Genomic DNA, 20,301 nt, shown 5'->3' with positions numbered 1-20,301 from the left:
TCTAACACTTAATACTGCTGAGTGTGACTGCACTTAATATGAATTAAACTGCATCATGATGTAAAGTATGGAATATATTTACTACAGATACAGTGACATCTTAAACTTTAAGGGATTCATTTTTACGACTATGTGCTACCATGTATGATGACGCACCCTGGTGGGTAAGTTCTTACAAGATGAGGTCACAATTTCTCATGTCTGCCTTTAAACTCAGGTATGAAGACTGAAACAGGTTTGCGCTTGCTGTAATCATCTGTTCATACTGGTCGTGAAGAGATTTCATCTTGTTTCATGGTGTAAATGATGGGGAACCAAGTCTGCAGCCCTTGTTCTTGGCAAAATGTGGCTTAGAGTTCAGCCAAAGCTAATACCAGGCCTCAGCTGTCTGACTCACGCAAATCAAGTGGGTATCTTCCAAAGTTACAGTCTCAGCACAGCACCAGATTTCCTCCGGAGTTTTATTGTTCTTCCACTGCAGTTGAGTCCATGGAAAACAAGGAGGGAACATGTTAGTGAAAAACACAACTGTCGAAGAAACGTTGATTTGCTCAGTTCAGACTGTAGCTACTGTAAACTTTGAGATTTGAGACATTTTAACACAGAACAAGGACAGTGCACTGTCCCCCAGCAGCGCCACTGGGAACACATAAGGAGGAACACGGCACACATTCTTGTTCCGTAGAAATGACTACAGTAAGATAAACCTGTTTTGATGTCCATATGCTTCATGTGAGCAAGTGGTTCTTTGCACCGTGAAGTGTCCCTGCTTTGCCTCTGACCGGGGACCATCATTCTAATTATATTTTTTTTGTTTCAAATAGAAGCAGAAAATGCTCCAAAAGTAATGCTTCAGCTTTCCATGAGCAGTTTAGAGAAATATGAAACAGCTGACACACGCTCACCTACAGCTCATTAGTGCATGCAGCCAACATCTAAAGCACGCACAGCATTACTGACCCTGTTTATCTCTTAGTAACTACCCTGTATCCCAGGGCCCCCCTCCCCAAAACACACACACAGACAGTCAAACACCTCATAAATGACACATAATGAAACTGCTGGCCCTTTCATAAGCAGCTCCACTGACAAACAACTGTTTTTTTCTGGTGCCTGTCATTCAAGGTATTGACTTGAAAATGACCAGATGTTATTTTTTGAAATAAAGTCTGCCTCGTCGTTTGTCAGAGGACCAGACTCCAACGAACGGACATTTGTAGAGAGAGAGATAGAATCCCAGCCACAGGTACAGTACCTCCAGACGTTTCTGATGGTCTGCCCTGCGGGGACGGGGAGAGGAATCTGGGTGTCGTTTTAACTAACAACGTTCGCTCCAGCAGCACCCACCTGGGTGGTGTGCTGCCTTGTAAGGCTTGGCTGCTGCCCATGGCCCGCCTATGGCAACCAGCCACCAGCCTGGAGAAAAAAGCTACAAGAAAGAACACTCACAAAGGCATTACAATACATGCTGGGTTTCCATGGCAAAATGGAGGCAAAGGGAAAAAAAAAAAGAGAGAGAGAGAGAGAGAGAGAGAGATGTCGACCAATAAAAGCCATGATTCAAAAACCTTAAAAGCTGAGTGGAGGGCAAATCTGCACACACAGCAACAAGAGAACAGCAACACACTGATTTAAAGACTTTGTCATGATCATGATCACAAACACACATGTACAGGAGACTGTCTGGGCTTGCAGCGTTATTAAAACTTATCACTGCAATTCCACTGGTGGGAGGCTTTTTTAGGACCACTGGGGGCAGGGCAGCAGTGGAGGGGTGGGGTGGGGTGGGGTGGGGTGGGGGGGGGGGGGGCTGTCCATTTGCCTTTTATAGCTGCCCACTCCAGTTAGTTGCAAGAGAGAAAGAGAGAAAAAGAGATCTGGGGGCTGATATAATGGGGGGGTTGGGTGCATGCGTGAGTTTGTGTGTGTGTGTGTGTGTGTGTGTGTGTGTGTGTGTGTGTGTGTTGGGGGGGGGCATTTGGGGTTGATTAAAGTGGATCAATGTGTTTTCTGCTTTCTACTTTCCTATAAACCAAAATGTTTTATCAGTCCACATCACACATGTGAGTGCTGCTAACATGAAGTAAGTAGGACATGACTGACAGAAGAATAATGATTGGGTGGGGGAGAAAACTAAATGTATTCTGTGTGAGAGAGGGTAATTCAGCTGTTCCTTCTCCCGGTGCACTCAGGATTGAGAGAGAGAGGACAAGTGAGGGAGAGAGTGTGTATAAGCTTGTGTGTCTGAGTAGCAGAGAGATAGAAAGAGGGAGACAGAGGGAGAGAGAGCTTTAGCCTGGCTTTCCTCCGCTGTGCCTTTCAGCTCCTCTCTCACTGTAGAAAGAGGCGTGTCTACGTACCAGTATAAAGTCCAAGGAGAGCCACTCGTGTTGAGCCATTCTCAGGAGCCAGTCCTTTGCACTGCACACAAGCAAGAGGAGGAAGCTGCAGCTGTTACTTAAAAACACAGCCTTTCGGTGACCTGCTTTGCATTTGGACACTTGTAGACCAGATTTTTATGTTTTTTGGGGGGGTGGGGGTGTTTCAGCAGAAGGTGGGCGAGCCTCTGGACTCAAACTGGAGGAGAGAGAGAGAGCAAGACTCACCTGAGCACGCTGGATATCCTTTCTGCAAGTGTTCATTCCAACATAAAAAAAAAAAAAACTAGTTGTTATCACCACTACATGCGCCAGGCGAGCAGATCAAGAGCAGGCTCCAATTTCTGCGCTGTGAAATTGAATCAGAGGAACGGAGAGGCAATACAGCAGAGGCATTGTGTCCCCTGCAATTGAAACACTAACCAGCTGAAAATATCAAAGACCATCCTGGACAAAGAGTTCTTCTCACAGCTTCCCTTGTTTGTCTCCAATCTGCTGCTCAAGTAGAAAGTGATAAAAAGCTGCACAACACTAGAAGGAGAAGGACAGGGAGGCAGAGAAGAGGGAGAGCATAACACGAGGAAGGAGAGAAGGATTGTGTGCAGGTGCTGGTAGTAGTAGGGTGGTGGGTGGGTGGGGGGGAGCTGCCATGGTGCGTGGAGGAGGAGGAGGTGGCGTGGCAGTAGCTCCATCCTGCGGCGGGGGCCTGTGGCTGTTTGGCGCCCTGTCGCTGGTGGCGCTGTGCGTGTCGGACCAGGCCATCCGCTGCCCCGTGTGCTCCGAGGAGCGGCTGGCCAGCTGCCGGCTGCCGGACGGCTGCGAGGAGACGGTGAGGGAGCCCGGCTGCGGCTGCTGCCCCACCTGCGCCCTGGCCAAGGGGGCGCACTGTGGCGTCTACTCGCCCCGCTGCGGCACGGGCCTCCGCTGCTACCCGCCGCGCGGCGTGGAGAGGCCGCTGCACTCGCTGATGCACGGCCAGGGGGTGTGCACCGACGAGAGGGAGGTGGAGGAGAACTCAGGTGAGGATGATGATGACACTGAACACTTGTTTCATTTACAGTGGAGGAAATCTGTATTTGATCCCCTTTTTGATTTTGGAAGTTTGCTCCCCCACAAAGAAATTGGCGTTCTATAGTTTTTATGTCCGTGAAGGTTCTCAGTCATCCAGGTCATCTTACCCTAGTAAAAAAGCAACTGAAGAAAAACAAGAATAGTTTTTATGGTTAGTTTATTCTAACACAGGGAGACAGAATATCAACAAAACATCCAGACATATTATAGCTAATCATAAAGGTTCTAAATTAATTTAAATTTGATCAAGTCAAATAAGAGCAAAACTCAGTAGGGGATCAATTACTTATTTTCCCCACTGTTATATAACATGTGATATCTCTGCCCGTGTGTGTCAGGATGCACTCATTGTAAGGACACAACTCTGTCCAAGTGGACCTGGACTGGCGTCTCTCTGTCCCCCACTCCCGCTCTGTGGACCCAGACGGCAGACCAGAATATTTTCTGTCTCCGCTGCCTGGGCCTTACCTGAGCTGGGCAGGGTCAGAGTTGGAGGTGGGGAGGAGGTGTGGGGGGGTGTGACAATGTGCTGCTTGTTTACCCTAATCTCAGCTAAGCCCTGAACCAGAGCGTGCACACACACCGGCTCCTCACGCATGGCCTGATGGGAGAGTGCACACAGTCCCTCTGCTGTCTTGTGGCCGCTCGTTGTGAAAGGGGCCCTGCTGTAAGACGCAGACCAGCAGGCTTCAGAGGCCGGCTGCAGGCTGCAGGAGGAGGAGGTGTGGTGATAGATGGTGGTGGGCGTGTGCATGCGAGTGTGTGTGTGTGTGTGTGTGTGTGACTGTGCAGCGTGCATACCTGCTTTAGTTGAGGGGTGGTACGTCTGGTGGGTGCAGATAGTTGCCTTGGGTGTGCAATTACCTCACTGTGCCCATGTTGAGCTGAGATCCTGCAGGTAGTGGTGTAGTGAAGGCACTGAAATGCATTGTGCTGGTACTAGGAATGTGTGTGTGTGTGTATGTGTGTGTGTGTGTGTGTGTGTAATGGGAGGAGGTAATAAAAGCTGCTGTATGAAATGACTGTAATGGAGTGTGGCCAGTCAGGAGCTATTAGAGCTCTCTGCAATCAGTAATTCACTTGGTGCTCTTTTCATCCCTCCTCCTCCTCCTCTTCCTCCTCCTCCTCCTGCTGCTGCTGCTGCTGCTGCAGATGTCTAACTCTTCTTGTGCTGTCAGTGTCTCTATCAGAGCGTTTCTGGGCCAGCTTCTTATTCTCCTCTTTGTTGTTGCATTCTTCCCGCAAAGAGGAAAAGTCTGTTTCCACTTGGACACAGCGGGACATCTAATACTAGAAGTCTTATCTGCATATCCAGTTCCAGTTGCTTTGATGTCGACGTCCCTGTCCTGATGAAACTCTCTCTACTGGCTGTCTTCCTCTTCTTGCTTTCCACTGAGGGGAGTGGTGTTGGGTCCATTAGGGGGGCCATATGAGACGTTTGTTACAATGTGTCACAGACAGGTGGTTCTTTCATTTGTTCCAGATTATTTACTAAACTGGCCCCGCTGAACACAGGATCCTCCGCATTTGCCGGTGCCGGCAGCCCGTCTCTCTGCTGGCGTCAGAGGACCGCAGATTTGGATCAACTTAACCAACGTTAAACTCCCAGGATGCTCATCTTCATTGCAGCATCTGTTTCCCCTGGCCCTCGCCCCCCTCCCCTCCTCCCCTCATGTGCATCGCCCACTGCGTCCAGCTCCTTCATGAGGATGAGCTCATCGGCACTCTTGCTGCCAGACCTGAAATGAGAGCCTTCTGCTCTCTGTACAGGGCCAGCATAGGTTAGGCCGGCACATAGCGTGACAAAATGAAATCAGAGCGACGAGGAAAGCTGTTTAGAGCGTGATAAAAATGGAGGGCTGTCTCATCTTGGCCCACCTCTTGTCCAACCACACCAATTTATCTCGCGGAATGTTCTTCCCTGAACATTATTCCTGCTTTTTTTTTTTTTGACGCTGCCTCGTCAGATCAGCTGGCCTGGAACTGGGTAATAGTGCACTCCAGGAGTCTTGGGTCCTTTCTCCAGGGCGGAGCGGCAGTAAACGGAACATTTTGGAAAGTTCATAAGTTTTGTTTTCAGTGTTCTGTAATCTGAGTGCTGAGTTCTGACCCCACACTCCTCCTCACCCCTGGAGTCTGTCATAACAAAGCGGGGAAGCTCTACCCAATAAATCTCACTGTAAATCAATTCTTCTGGGCCGCAGCTCAAATCTGCCGTATAAGAATGTTCAATGTAAACCATGGCAGTAGGGAGACAATCAGAAAAGGCACAGGGGAGAGAGACGAGGAGCAACTCCAGTCACAAGCAGGAGATTTCCTTTGTGGCGCATTCACCGCGCTTATGCATTATTAAACAAGGGGGTGCATCTCCTGAATACATGACTGACACTGCCCCACTCCTAGCAACAGTGAACATGCTAGATAAAAATAGAAGAGGGTTTTTAAAAACCAAGAGAATTCCTAATGAAAAAGACCATGGGGTAGAGGCAGAAATGGGCAGCCCTCTGAAGAGGATTTAGGTGTTCAGTTACAGCCCCGCATCCAGATGCTGCAACAAAACACCAGTGTCACAAAGATCTGTTCTGCCTCATGACCGTCGCCTAATATCAACCAACTGGCTCACACTTTACAATAAGGTACATACAATTAAAGTAGTTACTGAGGAACTAAGGTACACAACATTAGAGTGGTTACTCATTTTGATGTCTCACTTCACTTTAGGGTACACAAAAAGGGTAACTAATGATTAAGCAATACAGTAGTTAGTTTTTCATTAGTTCCTCAGTAATTTGATTAGGAGTTACTGAAGAACTGACCATTAACTAATAGTTAGTTCCTCATTAGTTCCTCAGCTACTCTAATTTTGTGTACCTTAGTTCCTCAGTAACTACTCATTTGTTTTATCATTAGTTCCTCATTAGTTCCACAGTAACTATTCATTTGTTCCTCATTAGTTCTTCAGTAACTATTCATTTGTTCCTCATTAGTTTCTCAGTAACTATTCATTTGTTCCACAGTAACTACTTTAATTTTGTGTACCTTAGTTCCTCAGTAACTATTCATTTGTTCCTCATTAGTTCCTCAATAACTACTTATTAGTTCCTCAGTAACTACTCATTTGTTCCTCATTAGTTCTTCAGTAACTACTCATTAGTTCCTCAGTAACTACTCATTTGTTCCTAATTAGTTCCTCAGTAACTACTCATTAGTTCATCATTAGTTCCTCTGTAACTACTCATTAGTTCCTCAGTAACTACTTTAGTTTTGTGTACCTTAGTTCCTCAGTAACTACTCATTAGTTCCTCAGTAACTACTCTCATTTTGTGTACCTTATTTTAAGTGTTACCACTAATGGCTAATGAACAGGTTGTTCAACAAGAGCCACGAGCCACCGGTCCATTCTGTTTTCTTATCTGGGTCCAAACATTGTATCCCTCCAAAATGTATATGATTCATATTGAATTTCCATAGCAATGGCAAGTATTATCCCACATCTTGTGTCAAGGTCTAAGACAGCTTTGGTGCCTCTTAATATCCCATTCTTAGAAACCCTCGCCATCCCAATACTTAGAATAAATCATCATGCGAGTGTTGGCATCTGCTCCCACATTCCAGCCGAGTCTGCCCGGGTGTCGTATTCAAATGCTTCCCTCCAACCAGTGAAACAGATATTATTTACAAACTGATACAGATGTCAGATATGAGAAGTCTTGCACCTACAGGCACAGAGGACGCTGCATGAATGAAGCCGTCGGTGGAGCCAGACTCTGTCCCACTATGCCCAATTTGCTGTGACGCACACAGGTCTTTATGAAAGAGGCATGCTAACCCAGATTTTGGGTTCTCCCCGAGAGCGGGCGCTTTTAGGTTGTTCAGTTGTGAACTGCTTAAAGATGTGAAGATGTCTTTGGGGACGTGTTTCGAGTGCCTTTGAGCAGATGTCCCCCCCCAATGTTGTGTATTTGCTTTCTTTGGATTGTGTAGCGCATTTGTACAGCTGGGGCTCTTGTGCGGGAGTAAATGTGATTAGCTAATTGCTGTCCTCGGTGAGAGAGGGACCCCCTTCTGGTGTTGGAGCTGAGAGATACACAAACAATCCAACATTGTCCTGGCCATGAAGCACTCTTAATCTGAGGAGGGCAGCGGATCCTCGGGGGCTGGGCTTTCACATTTAAGCTCAGTATTCACTTACAAACACACTGGAGCAGCTCACACCGTCTATACGTACCCCACCAATGTAGCATTACAGCAAACTGTGCATTTTCTGAGCAGCAGCCATTGATAATGTTTTTTGCATTTTCTAAAAAGAAATAGTGTTTGTTAAAGATTATATTCCAGCTGCTTCACTGGCCATTCGACATGCTGTGGTCTTCATTTCCTATTCTTACATTTATTAAAGCGAGAGCAGTCTGCTCAAAATGAAGTTAATGATGTAATTCAGAATAGTTTGACCTAATTCACTGCAGCTGGCTGTTTCCCTTTATTCGTAGATCTATTCATCACATGCAGTGACAAATGATGGATGTCTAGGATTAGCCCAGAGGAGTATGACAGAGTTTACTCACAAACCTGGGAGAAAATAAATCCATAAAACGAGCAGCAGCATGGAGGCTGCTGAGTTATGTCCCTGAGGTTAATAATGACTGTAATACATTAGTTCAGTTTATAGTGTTGGATACGTGACATACAGTAAATTCAGGTGTTTGTCATGTTTTTATCAGTTCCCAGACTGTTTTTATTCTCATCAGAACAAAGTTTTAAAGGATGATGTTTATTCTGATGATGGTCCTGTGAGCCTGATGGTGTCTGTGTTTTATTTGGCTTATATTACACTTTTTTATTACACTTTTTTCAAAGCTTCCAGGCAAAGCATTCAAATAGATTTTTTCACTGAAAATTCATAAAATACAAGAAAGCTGCAGTGACTAAGAGTGATGACGGTTTTAAACCTGGCTAAACTTCATGTGCACTTACTGTCTCTGATCGCAGTAACAAATGCTTCTGTATAAAAACGTGTAACATCCTGTAAAACAAAACAAAAAAACTTTAAGTCAATGTAGGCCTGAGGCTGAGTTGATCAAGATGTTATCACATTTCCAATCAGACCAAATTGCAGGAGCTGCAGTGTTTTGTGAAAAAATGTAAAAGATGAATCAAACAGAGTTTCTCCGTCCTGTAAAATCATGTTCTCTTCTCCACATATGGGTTATGATTAGGCTCAAATAATGGCACACAGCTCAGCCCTGTTTTCAAGATTCATGGGCAAATCAACAGTAAACTGTTGCTGCTGTCTTCTCTTTAAGAATCACAAACACGTTGTGTTTATGGACATTGTTGTGACAGCAGTTGGATAGGAAGTGATCAGAGGAGTAGCAGGCAGCACGGCAGCAGAACCAGCGTTACCTAATCCCACATGAACAACGCAACAAGAGGACACACTCTGTGGGAACTAACGGCAAAGTTGTGGTGGTAGTGAGCCTCGTTTATTTAAAATATTACATTAAAAAACATTAACAAAACATTACATCATTTTGAAGATGAACAAGTTACATTTCAAATTTTAAAGATTGGTTTGTAATGTATTACTTAGGTTGGGTTAAATGCAGAAAATAAACAGTTTCATAACATTAATCACTAAAGCCTTGTAGAAATTGCTCTGTTTATTTAAATCCAGTTTCTTGTGTATGGTGGAGAGAGGCTCATCTGCTTACACTGTGGGTAGGAATGTGTTGTGTTTCTGTTTTCCCTCATTTGTCCATCATGTCGTAAACTTTATTGTTCCATTGTGGAGGAAATCATTTGGAAATGAAACATCTTCTGGCTGGTTTTTGACAAGCTGATACATGAATATCGTAGAACTTCTTGTTACTTATTGACCATAACAGGCGTCAGTACAGATAAGGCCCTATCTGGAATGAGCCAATATTGGCTGATACATTAGTTGGGCTTTACACCCTGTAAGGAAGTAGCTCTGCAGCTCCTCTTAGTGTTTTCAGACTGATTTGTTTATCTCACTATCTGTATCATGCATATTGCACTCATCATTTTTTAAAGAGTGCACGTCAGGTTTTGCAAAAATCTTTCACACTGAGGACTCTCTTCTGGCTTTAATCCGAGCTCTGAGCTAGTAGAAATATAAACCTTTGGAGCGTACTCTGCCAATCTCATTGAACATAACTAAATATTTATTTGAGGAGGATATTTGTCTTTGGGCTTTACAAGCTCAGTCTGAAAGCCCAAAGAGTGGAATCTGAAATCCTGTGACCCCTTTAGACCGTCATGTCACTGCTTTGTGGACTGGAGGGAGAAGGTAAATACACTGTCTAAACAGAGGGTGTGGCACTGACTCGTCATGACGTAGATTTAAATCGTTTCACTGTGATGAACTTGGTGTAAAGTGTTTTTTCATTCTGAGACAGACGGGGCCTGTCCATCAGAACACTTTCACTTGACCCGTAACCAACGATCCACACACGTCAACTGGCTCTACTGTAGCTGACGAATCAATTGTCAAGTGCTACCGGCCAATATGTGACAACAAATATTGAAGGAAGAGCAGGATTGAGCAAGCCGTGCTGGGTATTGTGTAACAGGATTGGAATTTGTCAGCAAACTGCAAAGTGGAGCCGATCAGATGTTGTATTGTCTTTGTCCTGTGGTTTAATGATTTGATGAATGTAACCGGCAGGTCAACCATTTAAAGCTGCTGCTTTTTACACATTTAATACACCGTTGATTCAGCTTTGGAACATAATAACACACCAAAAGACAAAAGCAGACCTGATTAATTCAGAGTATGAGCGTATGTTTACCCCAGACCTTCCTTTATCTTTGCTCTGCACCTGTGACTGGCAGTGAAGTGTGTTGTATCAGCGCCAGGGGGCTGATAATGCTCGGAATTATCTTTTAAAAAGCCAAAAGAGCTGCTGATCCAAATCAAATGAAACCACACAGAGAAGTGGCGACTTCCTCCATGGAAAACAGCAGTGGTAGCAAACAGGACATGCCACCCCTGACCCACTTCTAAATCACTTTGGCTCACCCTGCAAAAGAGTGTGGAATCTGAAAAGTGTGAACTGGCAAAAGACGAGAAAGAACAACTCGGAACGAAGGAAACAGCTGAAACCCTGTTGGCTCTTGTGGAAGAAAGTGCTGATGAGCAAGGCTTAACAGCAACAAGACTAAAAATACAAACAGTCAAGAGACACCCCCCCCCCCCAACACAAGCCAAGCCAAGCAAGATGACCGTCTATGAAGTTCAGAGAAAGACAGCCACCGTCTAGCCCAGGATCAATATTTGGTCAATAGTTGAATCCAGCAGCAGCTACAGCAGCGCTGCAAGTGCAAGTACAGGCTCCTGCTTTCTGGACCTGAGGAGAGGCTTTACATTGCACACAATCACAGAGGCTAGGCTACTGACCTTCATTATGTCTCTGCCAACAGCAATTAACTGGATGCCTGGCAGTGACCTTAGATAGAAAGCAGAGCTTCAAAATGGTGAAATTGCAGTTTCAAAAGGCTTCGATCCTGCTGCCAATCTGTAAAATGCCACAGGTTATATGAGCTGAGAGCACAAAGCGCTGCCAAGGCTGCAGCCCGCGGGCGAAGGGAAACATGCGCGCCCATAAACCTGCAAACCTCTATCCCTCATTTTGCTCATCTTATGCCCCCAACCACTAACCAGCACACACACACACACACAGTTGTGCCCACTTGTGACAGTGCAAATACCATCTAACAACCTCCATCTGGCACACGCTGAGGTTGTTGTGGAAGGGTGGAGAGTGAAGAGGGAGGGGGGCATTTCCTGAGGAAGCAGCTGGCTGCCTTCAGGGCCATGGAACTGCAGGATTATAGGGATGCAAAGGTGAATGTGGCACAGACCGCAATGTACAGAGGGTGGCGGAACAGGGGAGGTATCATTTTAAAAAAGTCTTGGAGCTGGTGGCATAGTTGCAGTGCCCCCCCGTGTCCTTGAGGTTAACCTGCCCTCGTTTCCAGCCTACATTTCCCCATGTCCAGCTGTATGTAGAAGGACATGGAGGATCTGGACCCACCGCCCAGCCACAGAATTCAAATAATGGATGCTGTGATGTTATTATGTTGTACTGACTGACTTGCATGCAGAAAATGGTTTTGTCAAACTATTTTTGAAGCACTTTTGATACTGTTCTGTTCACCCTATTGTTGAATTTGAGGAACTCAAGCATTATTCCTTGCCCTTTAGCGATGGACAGGAATGATGAGATCATCCCTGAGCACCCAAACAACAGCAATATCCGGTGCAGCCCACAAGACAAGCGTTGCATACAGAAGACCTTGGCCCGACACCCTCCCAAATCCACGAATCAGAGGAGCAACACCGCCAGGGAGGAGACCAAGGCAGCGCTGGTGAGAGAAACAATCTCCTGACATCTTATCAGTATCAACAGAAAACAACACACCCAGGCAGTTCCCTGTGCAGTGCAGCCACAGCAGGTGTTTTACATTAGGACTTTATAGTTCCAAAGCCACAAGCGTAACAGTCAGGTTATAAATTGTACAAATTAGTTATTTACACACTGTAACATTTAGTTGCGGTCTTGTGAAATAATGTACAGGTGAACATTGACATCAACATGCAATTTGCTGTTTTAACATTGGCAGGAGCGTGATCATAACATCCCCATTAATCAGTAACAGGCTGTTTTACCACATTTTAGTGGGCTACACTCATCGAAATAAAGAAATGCGATCCACGGCAATGCCAGAGAGTCTCACGTTTCGATTTATCTGGGCTGACCACCCAGGCGGGCTTTTGGTCATTTTGGATATTATACTTTTTATGTTTTTAACGTCTGGCTGCTCTAAAATCTGCCAGAATGATATATTCACATGTGATCGTTAGTTGCTTGTAAAGTCATCACAACCAACTTTAACAGTATCAGGTTGCTGAACATTTCTTCGGGTCAAATTAAAACTTATGATGCTGAATTAAGGTATTAGGACACGGCGGCGCCACCACTTTGCTGTCATGATTTATTTATGGAAATTCAAGTCAAAGTTGGGATTTTTCCCAAGAAGGTGGATTTAATATCACAGGTTTGCAAATGAGTTCCCAGATAATGAGCACTGGAGGCAGTGTGCTCAGCAGGTGAAATAGAATTTGTGAGTTATAAGCTGTTGCCATAAATCTACAAAGATTTCCTGTTTTCCCATTTTTGCCAAGTTTTCTGTATTTACATTACCACTGTCTTGTTTCTGTTAGACATTTATCTAGATTTACTCCTCATTCCTTTTTCATGAAGAACTGAAATTTCCCACTGCTACAAGTCGGGACAATAACTTTCCATTATTTTAACACAGCAGATTTCTTAGGCCACCGTGCTGGACTCTCCTGATTCATATGAACGCTTTTCTCCTGCAGGCTCCGTGTCGTGCTGAGCTACAAAGAGCACTGGACAGATTGGCATCAAACACCCGCACGCATGATGATCTCTTCACAATCCCTATACCCAACTGTGACAAGAACGGGGACTTCCATGCTAAACAGGTCCGTGACTTCAAGCACGCACTGAGCATGCCGCCGTACGGCCATGTGTACTGGGGAACTATGAATATCCATTATTAGGCCAATTCAAATAAAAATGCATCTCTGGACTTCAAACGATTCCTTTCAAACTACATCAGCAATCTGCAGGCCAAAACACAACACATGACTGAAGCCGATGAAATATCGTCTCACTTGTTCAAGATCAACACAGAAGTGTCTCCAAGCAGACTGTCGCTCTCGTGCCAAGACCTTATTTTTCTAAGCTCACATGAAAAGTGATTTACTTTCAGAAATCAAGTTGAGCTATGTGTGTAAAGTGGTTTCCCCTAAACCGTTGAACAATAATCACTTTATTGCTGTCATGGTTGCAATTAGCTTTCAGATGCAGTTACTTTTTCTTTTTTTTTGTTATTCTGACTTTGCAAGATTGGGCAACTATGCAGATAAGAGTGAGAGAATCAGAGAACATAAAACCACTGATAAGACCGCCCTGAGCTGTATATGCAATCAGAGCAGCAGACGCAGAGTTAGTGATAAAAGGAAAGGCTCAGCTCAGGCCCTGGTCATTTAGAGTCTCGGTTAGGTTGCTTGTGTAACACGGTTAAAGTATCTCTGTCTGCTCAGATTCACAGGCATCTGTTTACTGTTTAACTAAAACTGCACTGTGATAAAAAAATTATAGGGAAGTAAATCACAGGTCATGAGGGACAACTGGGAGTCATTTCACGGAGAGGTTGCTCTGAAACTGTTAACTGGTCTTGGAGGCTTTTTGGAACTGTAAATCACTACAGAAAAAATGACTAAATTATGTGATAAATCCTGTGTTATGATGATTAAAAGCTACGACTACCCTAACTAAGTTACAAGGTAAAGTGACAGGCTTCACAGACTTAAACTATTGCTCCCCATTTGTATCTTTAAGAGCATAAGCTACCTTAATGTTTTCCTTTCATATGTGGCTTGCTGCTAAAATATTGTTTTCCCTGACAAACTCCAGTCATTTGGCCATTAATGCTGGATGAAGCCCAGAGCTGCAAAACAATGAAATCATCTTTAACAGCCAGGTCTGATAGAGTTACTGCCCTGCCAACAGTGCACCGACTGCTCTGTTCAAGACAATCAAACTGGTGTGTAACCTCTGACCTAGTGCTCAGTTTCCTAAAATTCAGCATTAATTGATTTCTGAGAACAGCACTCTCAACACACTGCAAACAGAGCGCTGACAGTATCACCTTAAAAAAACACAGCGAACATGTTCGCAAACATTTGCTTATTTACACATCCAGCAAATATGAAGCAACTCTCTCTCTCTCTCAGGGAAAGCGTCTGGCTCTTTACTGTTGCTGCTAAATGCTCCACAGCTAGTCATTAGCTGAGTCAGGGTGGGTCGTGGACTTTTTTTTTGTTGGAAACAGCTGCTGAAAGCATACTGATGAGAACAGTGAAAGTAAAAACAGTAAAACTGAGAGCAGTAAAACCAAAAAAGTACGTCTAAAAAAGCTATAAAGGTCTTTAAAGCTGGGGGGCCTCAGTGGCTCACCTAGAAGAGCATGCAGACCTGGTCTTTAACGCGAGTATGACCCATGGCCCTTTACATGTCATTATGGGTAATAAAAAGTACTAGACTTTAAAGGAGACATATCAAGCCCCTTTTCCACAAATTAAAATAGTTCCCAGGTGTCTTAAAGACATGTCTGTGACATGCTTTGGTCAAAAAACCCCAAGGATCAAACATCACAGTTCTTTTCATCCTTTCTAAACAGCCCTGTTCAGAACGGCTGGTTTCAGTGCCTGTCCCTTTAAATGCAAATTAACCACTGCTTGCCCCGCCCCTTCTACTGGTACCAGGTAGGGGTGGGATTATGCAAATTAAAAAACTAGCTACATCATTGGCAGACAACCAAGGGAACAGTTCGTAAAACCACATGGATTTCAACCTTGGGGCCTGAAAATTACAGATTTTTTGTCAATTCTCACATTTTTGGGGGCCGGAAGGCAAGACAAACAAAGAGCCTTCACAAAGTGATATTTCCATAATATGTCCTCTTTATTATTATGCATGACACGACAAGAATATTTCATTTATCTTTATGCCTGCAGTGCCATCCTGCACGGGACGGCCAGCGGGGGAAGTGCTGGTGTGTGGATCAGAAGACGGGGACGAGGCTGCCGGGGCCGTTGGAACAGCGAGGAGATCTGGACTGCCACCAGTTAATGACTGCCACCCTGAGGGATTGAGGGTGGGGACTGGCAGTGGGGGTGAGGGGGGTGGGGGGGTGCAGGACCAGCTGAATTCCACTGGTGCTTATTAGTAGAACTACAAGAGGAAAGGACTTCGCCCTAAAGTCTCACTTCACCTGAGGCCAATGGTACTTGACCTTGCGCAACAAAAAGGAAACCCTTTGATTGAGTTCTTTTGCTATTTTGTTTATGTGTGTGACAGTATGTGATCTTGGAGTCTTTTGAGCACTTGTTGTGTTTTGTTTCTATTACATGAACCTAAGACCGATAGTCTTTAGACACATGCGCTTTAAAGTAACAGGTGGCAGAAAAAGAAAAAAAAAACTTCCACGAATAAGAGTTGTAGTTGTGATCTTTGTTAGAGAGCAAAATGTGTTGTTTTCTCTAGTCTGACGTCAGTATAGTATTCTTGAAAAGTGACAGGACAATACATCAACCCCACCAGACTTGAGACAAAATAGGAGCCATCAGTGTTTGATCTATTCTTTCTGGGGCTCTAGACCAGTTGGGAGTATTGCATCAGGACAATCCAGAGAGATTCTTCATTGGAAAGGATTGTGTCCTATTTTTCACATGATATGTTTAAATGGCTGTAATGTGTAGCTCTTATTTAACTGCCTTACGTGTCGTCAACCCCCACCCATAGGTAAAAACAAATCATGAAACGTGTTGTGCAAACACAAGGTCAAATTCAGCGACAACACAAGAGTAGCAATAACAGACGGGATGAGAAGAGCAGATACAATGAAAAAAAAAAAAAACGAAACAGAGAAAGGAATGCAACAATCCCTGATAAGCCATAGCTTTTCACAACGTGGAGACCAAAGTTAAGAGTGGTATTTGTTTGAAAAACTGTATCTCTGAAAGCCCAGAATAGATTTGCTTCATCACCCTACGGCTCACTCAGCATCCCCCTCTCTCTGCCGATGAGCTCTCCTGCACTGTGGTCCAGAAGGACTGGCAGCGTAGCTGGGTTGGAAACTCTGTACACTGCTGATAGGATAATCTTATTTTTTCCAGCTGGTGCTACGATGCCAGTGTGACTCTCATAAAAATTTTGTGTGAATATGTTTCAACGTAGAGGATTTCTCTCCAAACAGACTGCTTGGCAGATCTTTGGTGGTGCTATATATACTGATTGTGCCAAAATACAAAAAAACAAAAGAAATGGTTCTGCACTTTTTTGGGCATTGTTTAGGATCAGAAGAAGACGACTTTCAGGAAGTGGCGCAATTCTGTCTGAGGATCACCTCTGCACTAGCTATCGACAAAGGCTTTCTATGTGTGCTTTCTTCATGTTATTGTTAAAATATGAAACTAACATCCCACATTTACTTTGCACTATCTTTGCAGGTAACAGGCTTGATGTCTCATCAGCCTGTGTTGTAAATTATAGGTGTGATGGGTTTTGAATACACAAGCAGCTTCTAGCTTACACAAAGCTTTGACTGGAGGACTATTTTGGTTCACATTTCTCTGTTAATCTGACGCTGCTAGTTATGTGGTTTCTGTAGGGCATCACATTGACAATTGAAGGTGTTTATTACCAGTGCAGGTAACATAGCTACTCCTTATACATGTGATTTACCATAGACAGAGCTGGTTATATTCTTTTAGCAGGGTGAGTATACTGGTGCAGTGCATTAACTGTTCACGGCAGAATAGCAGAATTAAGCTAATACTGGTGTTTGTCATCACTGGATAGGGACGACCTGCTTTATCTGTTCCATGGAACACTTGGTTGGTAACTGGCTCAACAAAAGCATCCTGTGTGGATGGACAGCCATTACTGATGTTGGTGGTACTCTGCCAGAATAGCAAGGTCAGGTCATTCCCACACAGAAGAGCATAAATCAACCTAACATTAGTGTTCAGATTTGAATGTACTAATATCACAGATGTTGGAAAGAATAACAAGACCTCTGTCATGCAGTGGATTCGTGCTCTTTTTGTTTTCTCTGTCTCCACAGTCTGATGTTACCTCAATATCAGTTAAGCTTTAAATATGACTATCTGAGTACAGCACAATGAAGTGAGGTTAATTCGCTTCCACACAGAAATAAGGAACGTGCCATGAAAACTATTATTATTATCATTATTGTGTATTTGTGCACATTTTCCATACTGAATTTGGTCTAAACCGCCTAAAAATGCAGTAGTATTGTGCATATAGAAACTGAATCAGAGAAAAGACTAGGGCAGCTGCTGGTGTGTGCTCTCACCTAGTAAACCTAACAAAACCCAACAGCTTAAATCATGTGACTCATCCCCAAAATAGATCTGAAAATGCTGACCATTACCTGACCTTCTCTGATGCCTCTTAATGCATCATTAAGGTTAATTACTGAGCTTAACAGGGTTACATTTTAGAAAATGTAATAATCTCCTTGCTGTCTGTACCTACTTCTGAAAAGGCATGGATGTGTATTTTAGGTAAGGGTGTAGTTTCCTTCTGTGATTTTGCTACAAAATTCATTTAAGAAATGGAAAAATTCAAAATTGAGAGAGAATTACAAATCATTTTTGATTGTCCACAGCCTGTAATATTTAATCATGATGGAAACAGAAATCAAGAGTAACTTTTCTTGTCTCTGTGTTGGCCTAGTTAGGCTGCCGTCTCAGCCAGAAATCCACATTTTTGATAGTTACTGACAAGACTAAAGAAAATGAATATAATCACTGATGTTATGGTTAGTTATGTGCTGGAAATGTCACCGGGTGGCCAGAGTCACTAAAGAAGGAAAGCATCCCAGGATAGTACATCACCTAGGAAGATGATGTCTGAGTGGAGAATCATTGCTACAGCTTGAAAATATCAAAAACCAAATATCCTAAAAAAAATTCCAAAGACCACAAAGTGTCTGGAGACATCAATACTCATTCAGTCAACTGCATGCACACAAACAAGTTCAAGCACAAACCTATCTTATCATTCATCAACTAATGAAGTGTTACTACACACATTCTAGCACATTTCTTTGTTAAGCAGTCTTAATCTTTCAGAGAGATGGCAAATGGTTTTGGCTTTGATTTTGTAAAGGCCTTCTAACTACATAAACTGTGTATTTAAGCTATAGTACATTGCTTGATCTCTTAACTTTTGAACTGAACTGTACTTTCATTTCTCCAGAACAGACTGTTCCTGTTTGCCTTTGATATTATCCGTTAACGTGTAGAAGATATGAGGTATTGTTTGCATGCATCCAAACGGACTGGGGTTGGGAACAGCTGAGGTTTTGTGTATCTTGTCCAGAACAGGACTCTTATATTCAAACACTGAAGTGATCAAACGACTGAAATAATAGAGTTTCAACCTATGAAATAATCAGTTGCATTGTATATGTTTACCAGATGAAAATGTACACATTGTAATACATCAATTAAACACTTTACAAACTACAGTGTTGTTGCCGTTGTTCTTAGTAGCACGGGTATGATTAATAGTAGTAGATTTAGATGACTTTGGCTTATTACAGATACAGTCTGTTGGACAATGAGTTACAGGATACTGTTATATGGAAATGTCAAAGACATAACCAAAGATGGTTTTGACTAAAGTTATTGTTTGAAGTTTCTTGAAGTTCTTGTAGCTTTTACTATCACCACAAAAGCAAACTAATGACTGAAAAATAACTACACATAGAAAAAAATATTTCTGGTGACAAATATTTGTTCGTTTTAATCTATTCAACATCCATAATGTATAGGTCTACTGTATTGTACTGTATGATTCGGACACAACCTGAATGCATTTGTGCTCATGTTTTTAATTGTTACTGATTTTCTCAAACTTCTGTGCTTTTATTTGAGTATTTGGATTTTTTAACTGTAAAATTGTGTCAAGGCCATGGAATATCTTGATTATATCTAAATATATATATATATAGATTAAAAAATATATATATTGGAAGGTATATAGGCATCAATTTCACTAAAACATATAAGTATGTGTTTAAAAAAAAATACTGTAATGGTCTTCTTATTAGTGTTAGCTGTAGTAGCTGTAGTAGTAGCGTAATTAGGAGGAAACAATGATATGTGAATACAGTAAGCTGTAACCTAAGAGCCTAAGAACCTAAAAGCTGCCAGATATAGTAGGATACAGCTAAACATTGCTGTGTCTTGATGCTAGTGACATCAGAATCCTCTACTGTGTGTTTCCCAAGGTTAATGACAATAATCACAGCATTTGTCCAAGCCATACATCTGGAATGATGTATCATAATAATCCAGCCAAAGCAGTATCTAAAAATACCACTGTCCACTACCAGAATAAACTTTCAAGTCTGCTTAGTTCCACTGCCTGAGTCTATTTTGGAGAGCTCTGCAGGCTTAAGAACTAGGTCTGAATCTGCATCACAAGGACAGCTTTACGGATTCTCCTCCGATTGATTCAAAATGCCACAGGCCCTGCTCTGCCCCTAGGCGTCCACAGTCCCACAGCTGTGTCGGGGGGAGGCCCTGCGTGAGAGTCTATGTTAAGCCTGCACAGTAGCTCACCGGAGGCATGTGAGCTCCATCCTATCTCCAGATGTACTCCATCACAGGTGTCTCGTGTTAAACAAAGTCCTGCCCCGTGCGTTGTGTGGAATCTGTGCTCTGTCCCATTCACACAGCTGTCTGGTCACTGTCCGGCCAGTGAAAGGGAGCAGAGGCACCACCACACCTGGAGAGGGGATCACACCAGTGTCTGTTGGCATGTTATACAGGATGCAGGTCAAGCATAAATAGAATAAGCTCTCAAGTGTGCTGTGTAAACAGAAAGAAACAGGGTCACAATGAACACAATCAATTAACAAATCCAAAACAAGTACTATTCAGGTTGAATGGACAGAGGTGTAGGCTAAATCCCACTGGCTTTGGATTGTTATCTTTAGGCAACACACTATTACAACTATTGACCTGGACGGCTCTCAAACAATGTGAACAAGAATGCAAAGTATTTCAGTTCTAACAACAAGGGACCAGTGAATAGGGCAACCTTGATTTTTCTCAAAAGCTTGGTAGCCTGTGAAGTGTTCTTGTGCAGCTTACAGTATGGTGACATAATAAATAGTTCAACTTTTACATACTGCAGTC

At 43.3% G+C, this 20,301-nt stretch overlaps 1 protein-coding gene across 1 annotated transcript; it reads left to right on the top strand.

Moving 5' to 3' along the window:
- Positions 1-2,392: 2,392 nt before the first annotated feature.
- LOC146991095 (insulin-like growth factor-binding protein 4) lies at positions 2,393-18,621 on the top strand. Its single transcript, XM_085774276.1, has 4 exons — positions 2,393-3,397; positions 11,677-11,840; positions 12,856-12,981; positions 15,082-18,621. Exons 1-4 carry the CDS (start codon positions 3,028-3,030, stop codon positions 15,217-15,219), a joined length of 798 nt encoding a protein of 265 aa, XP_085630402.1. The 5' UTR covers positions 2,393-3,027; the 3' UTR covers positions 15,220-18,621.
- Positions 18,622-20,301: the final 1,680 nt, after the last annotated feature.

The sequence above is a fragment of the Trachurus japonicus genome, chromosome 1 (assembly GCF_045865225.1).
Source record: "Trachurus japonicus isolate A0001 chromosome 1, Traja_1.0".
Lineage (NCBI taxonomy): Eukaryota > Metazoa > Chordata > Actinopteri > Carangiformes > Carangidae > Trachurus > Trachurus japonicus.
The sequence above is the reverse complement of the archived record's forward strand: the minus strand, read 5'-3'. Positions and strand labels throughout refer to the sequence as shown.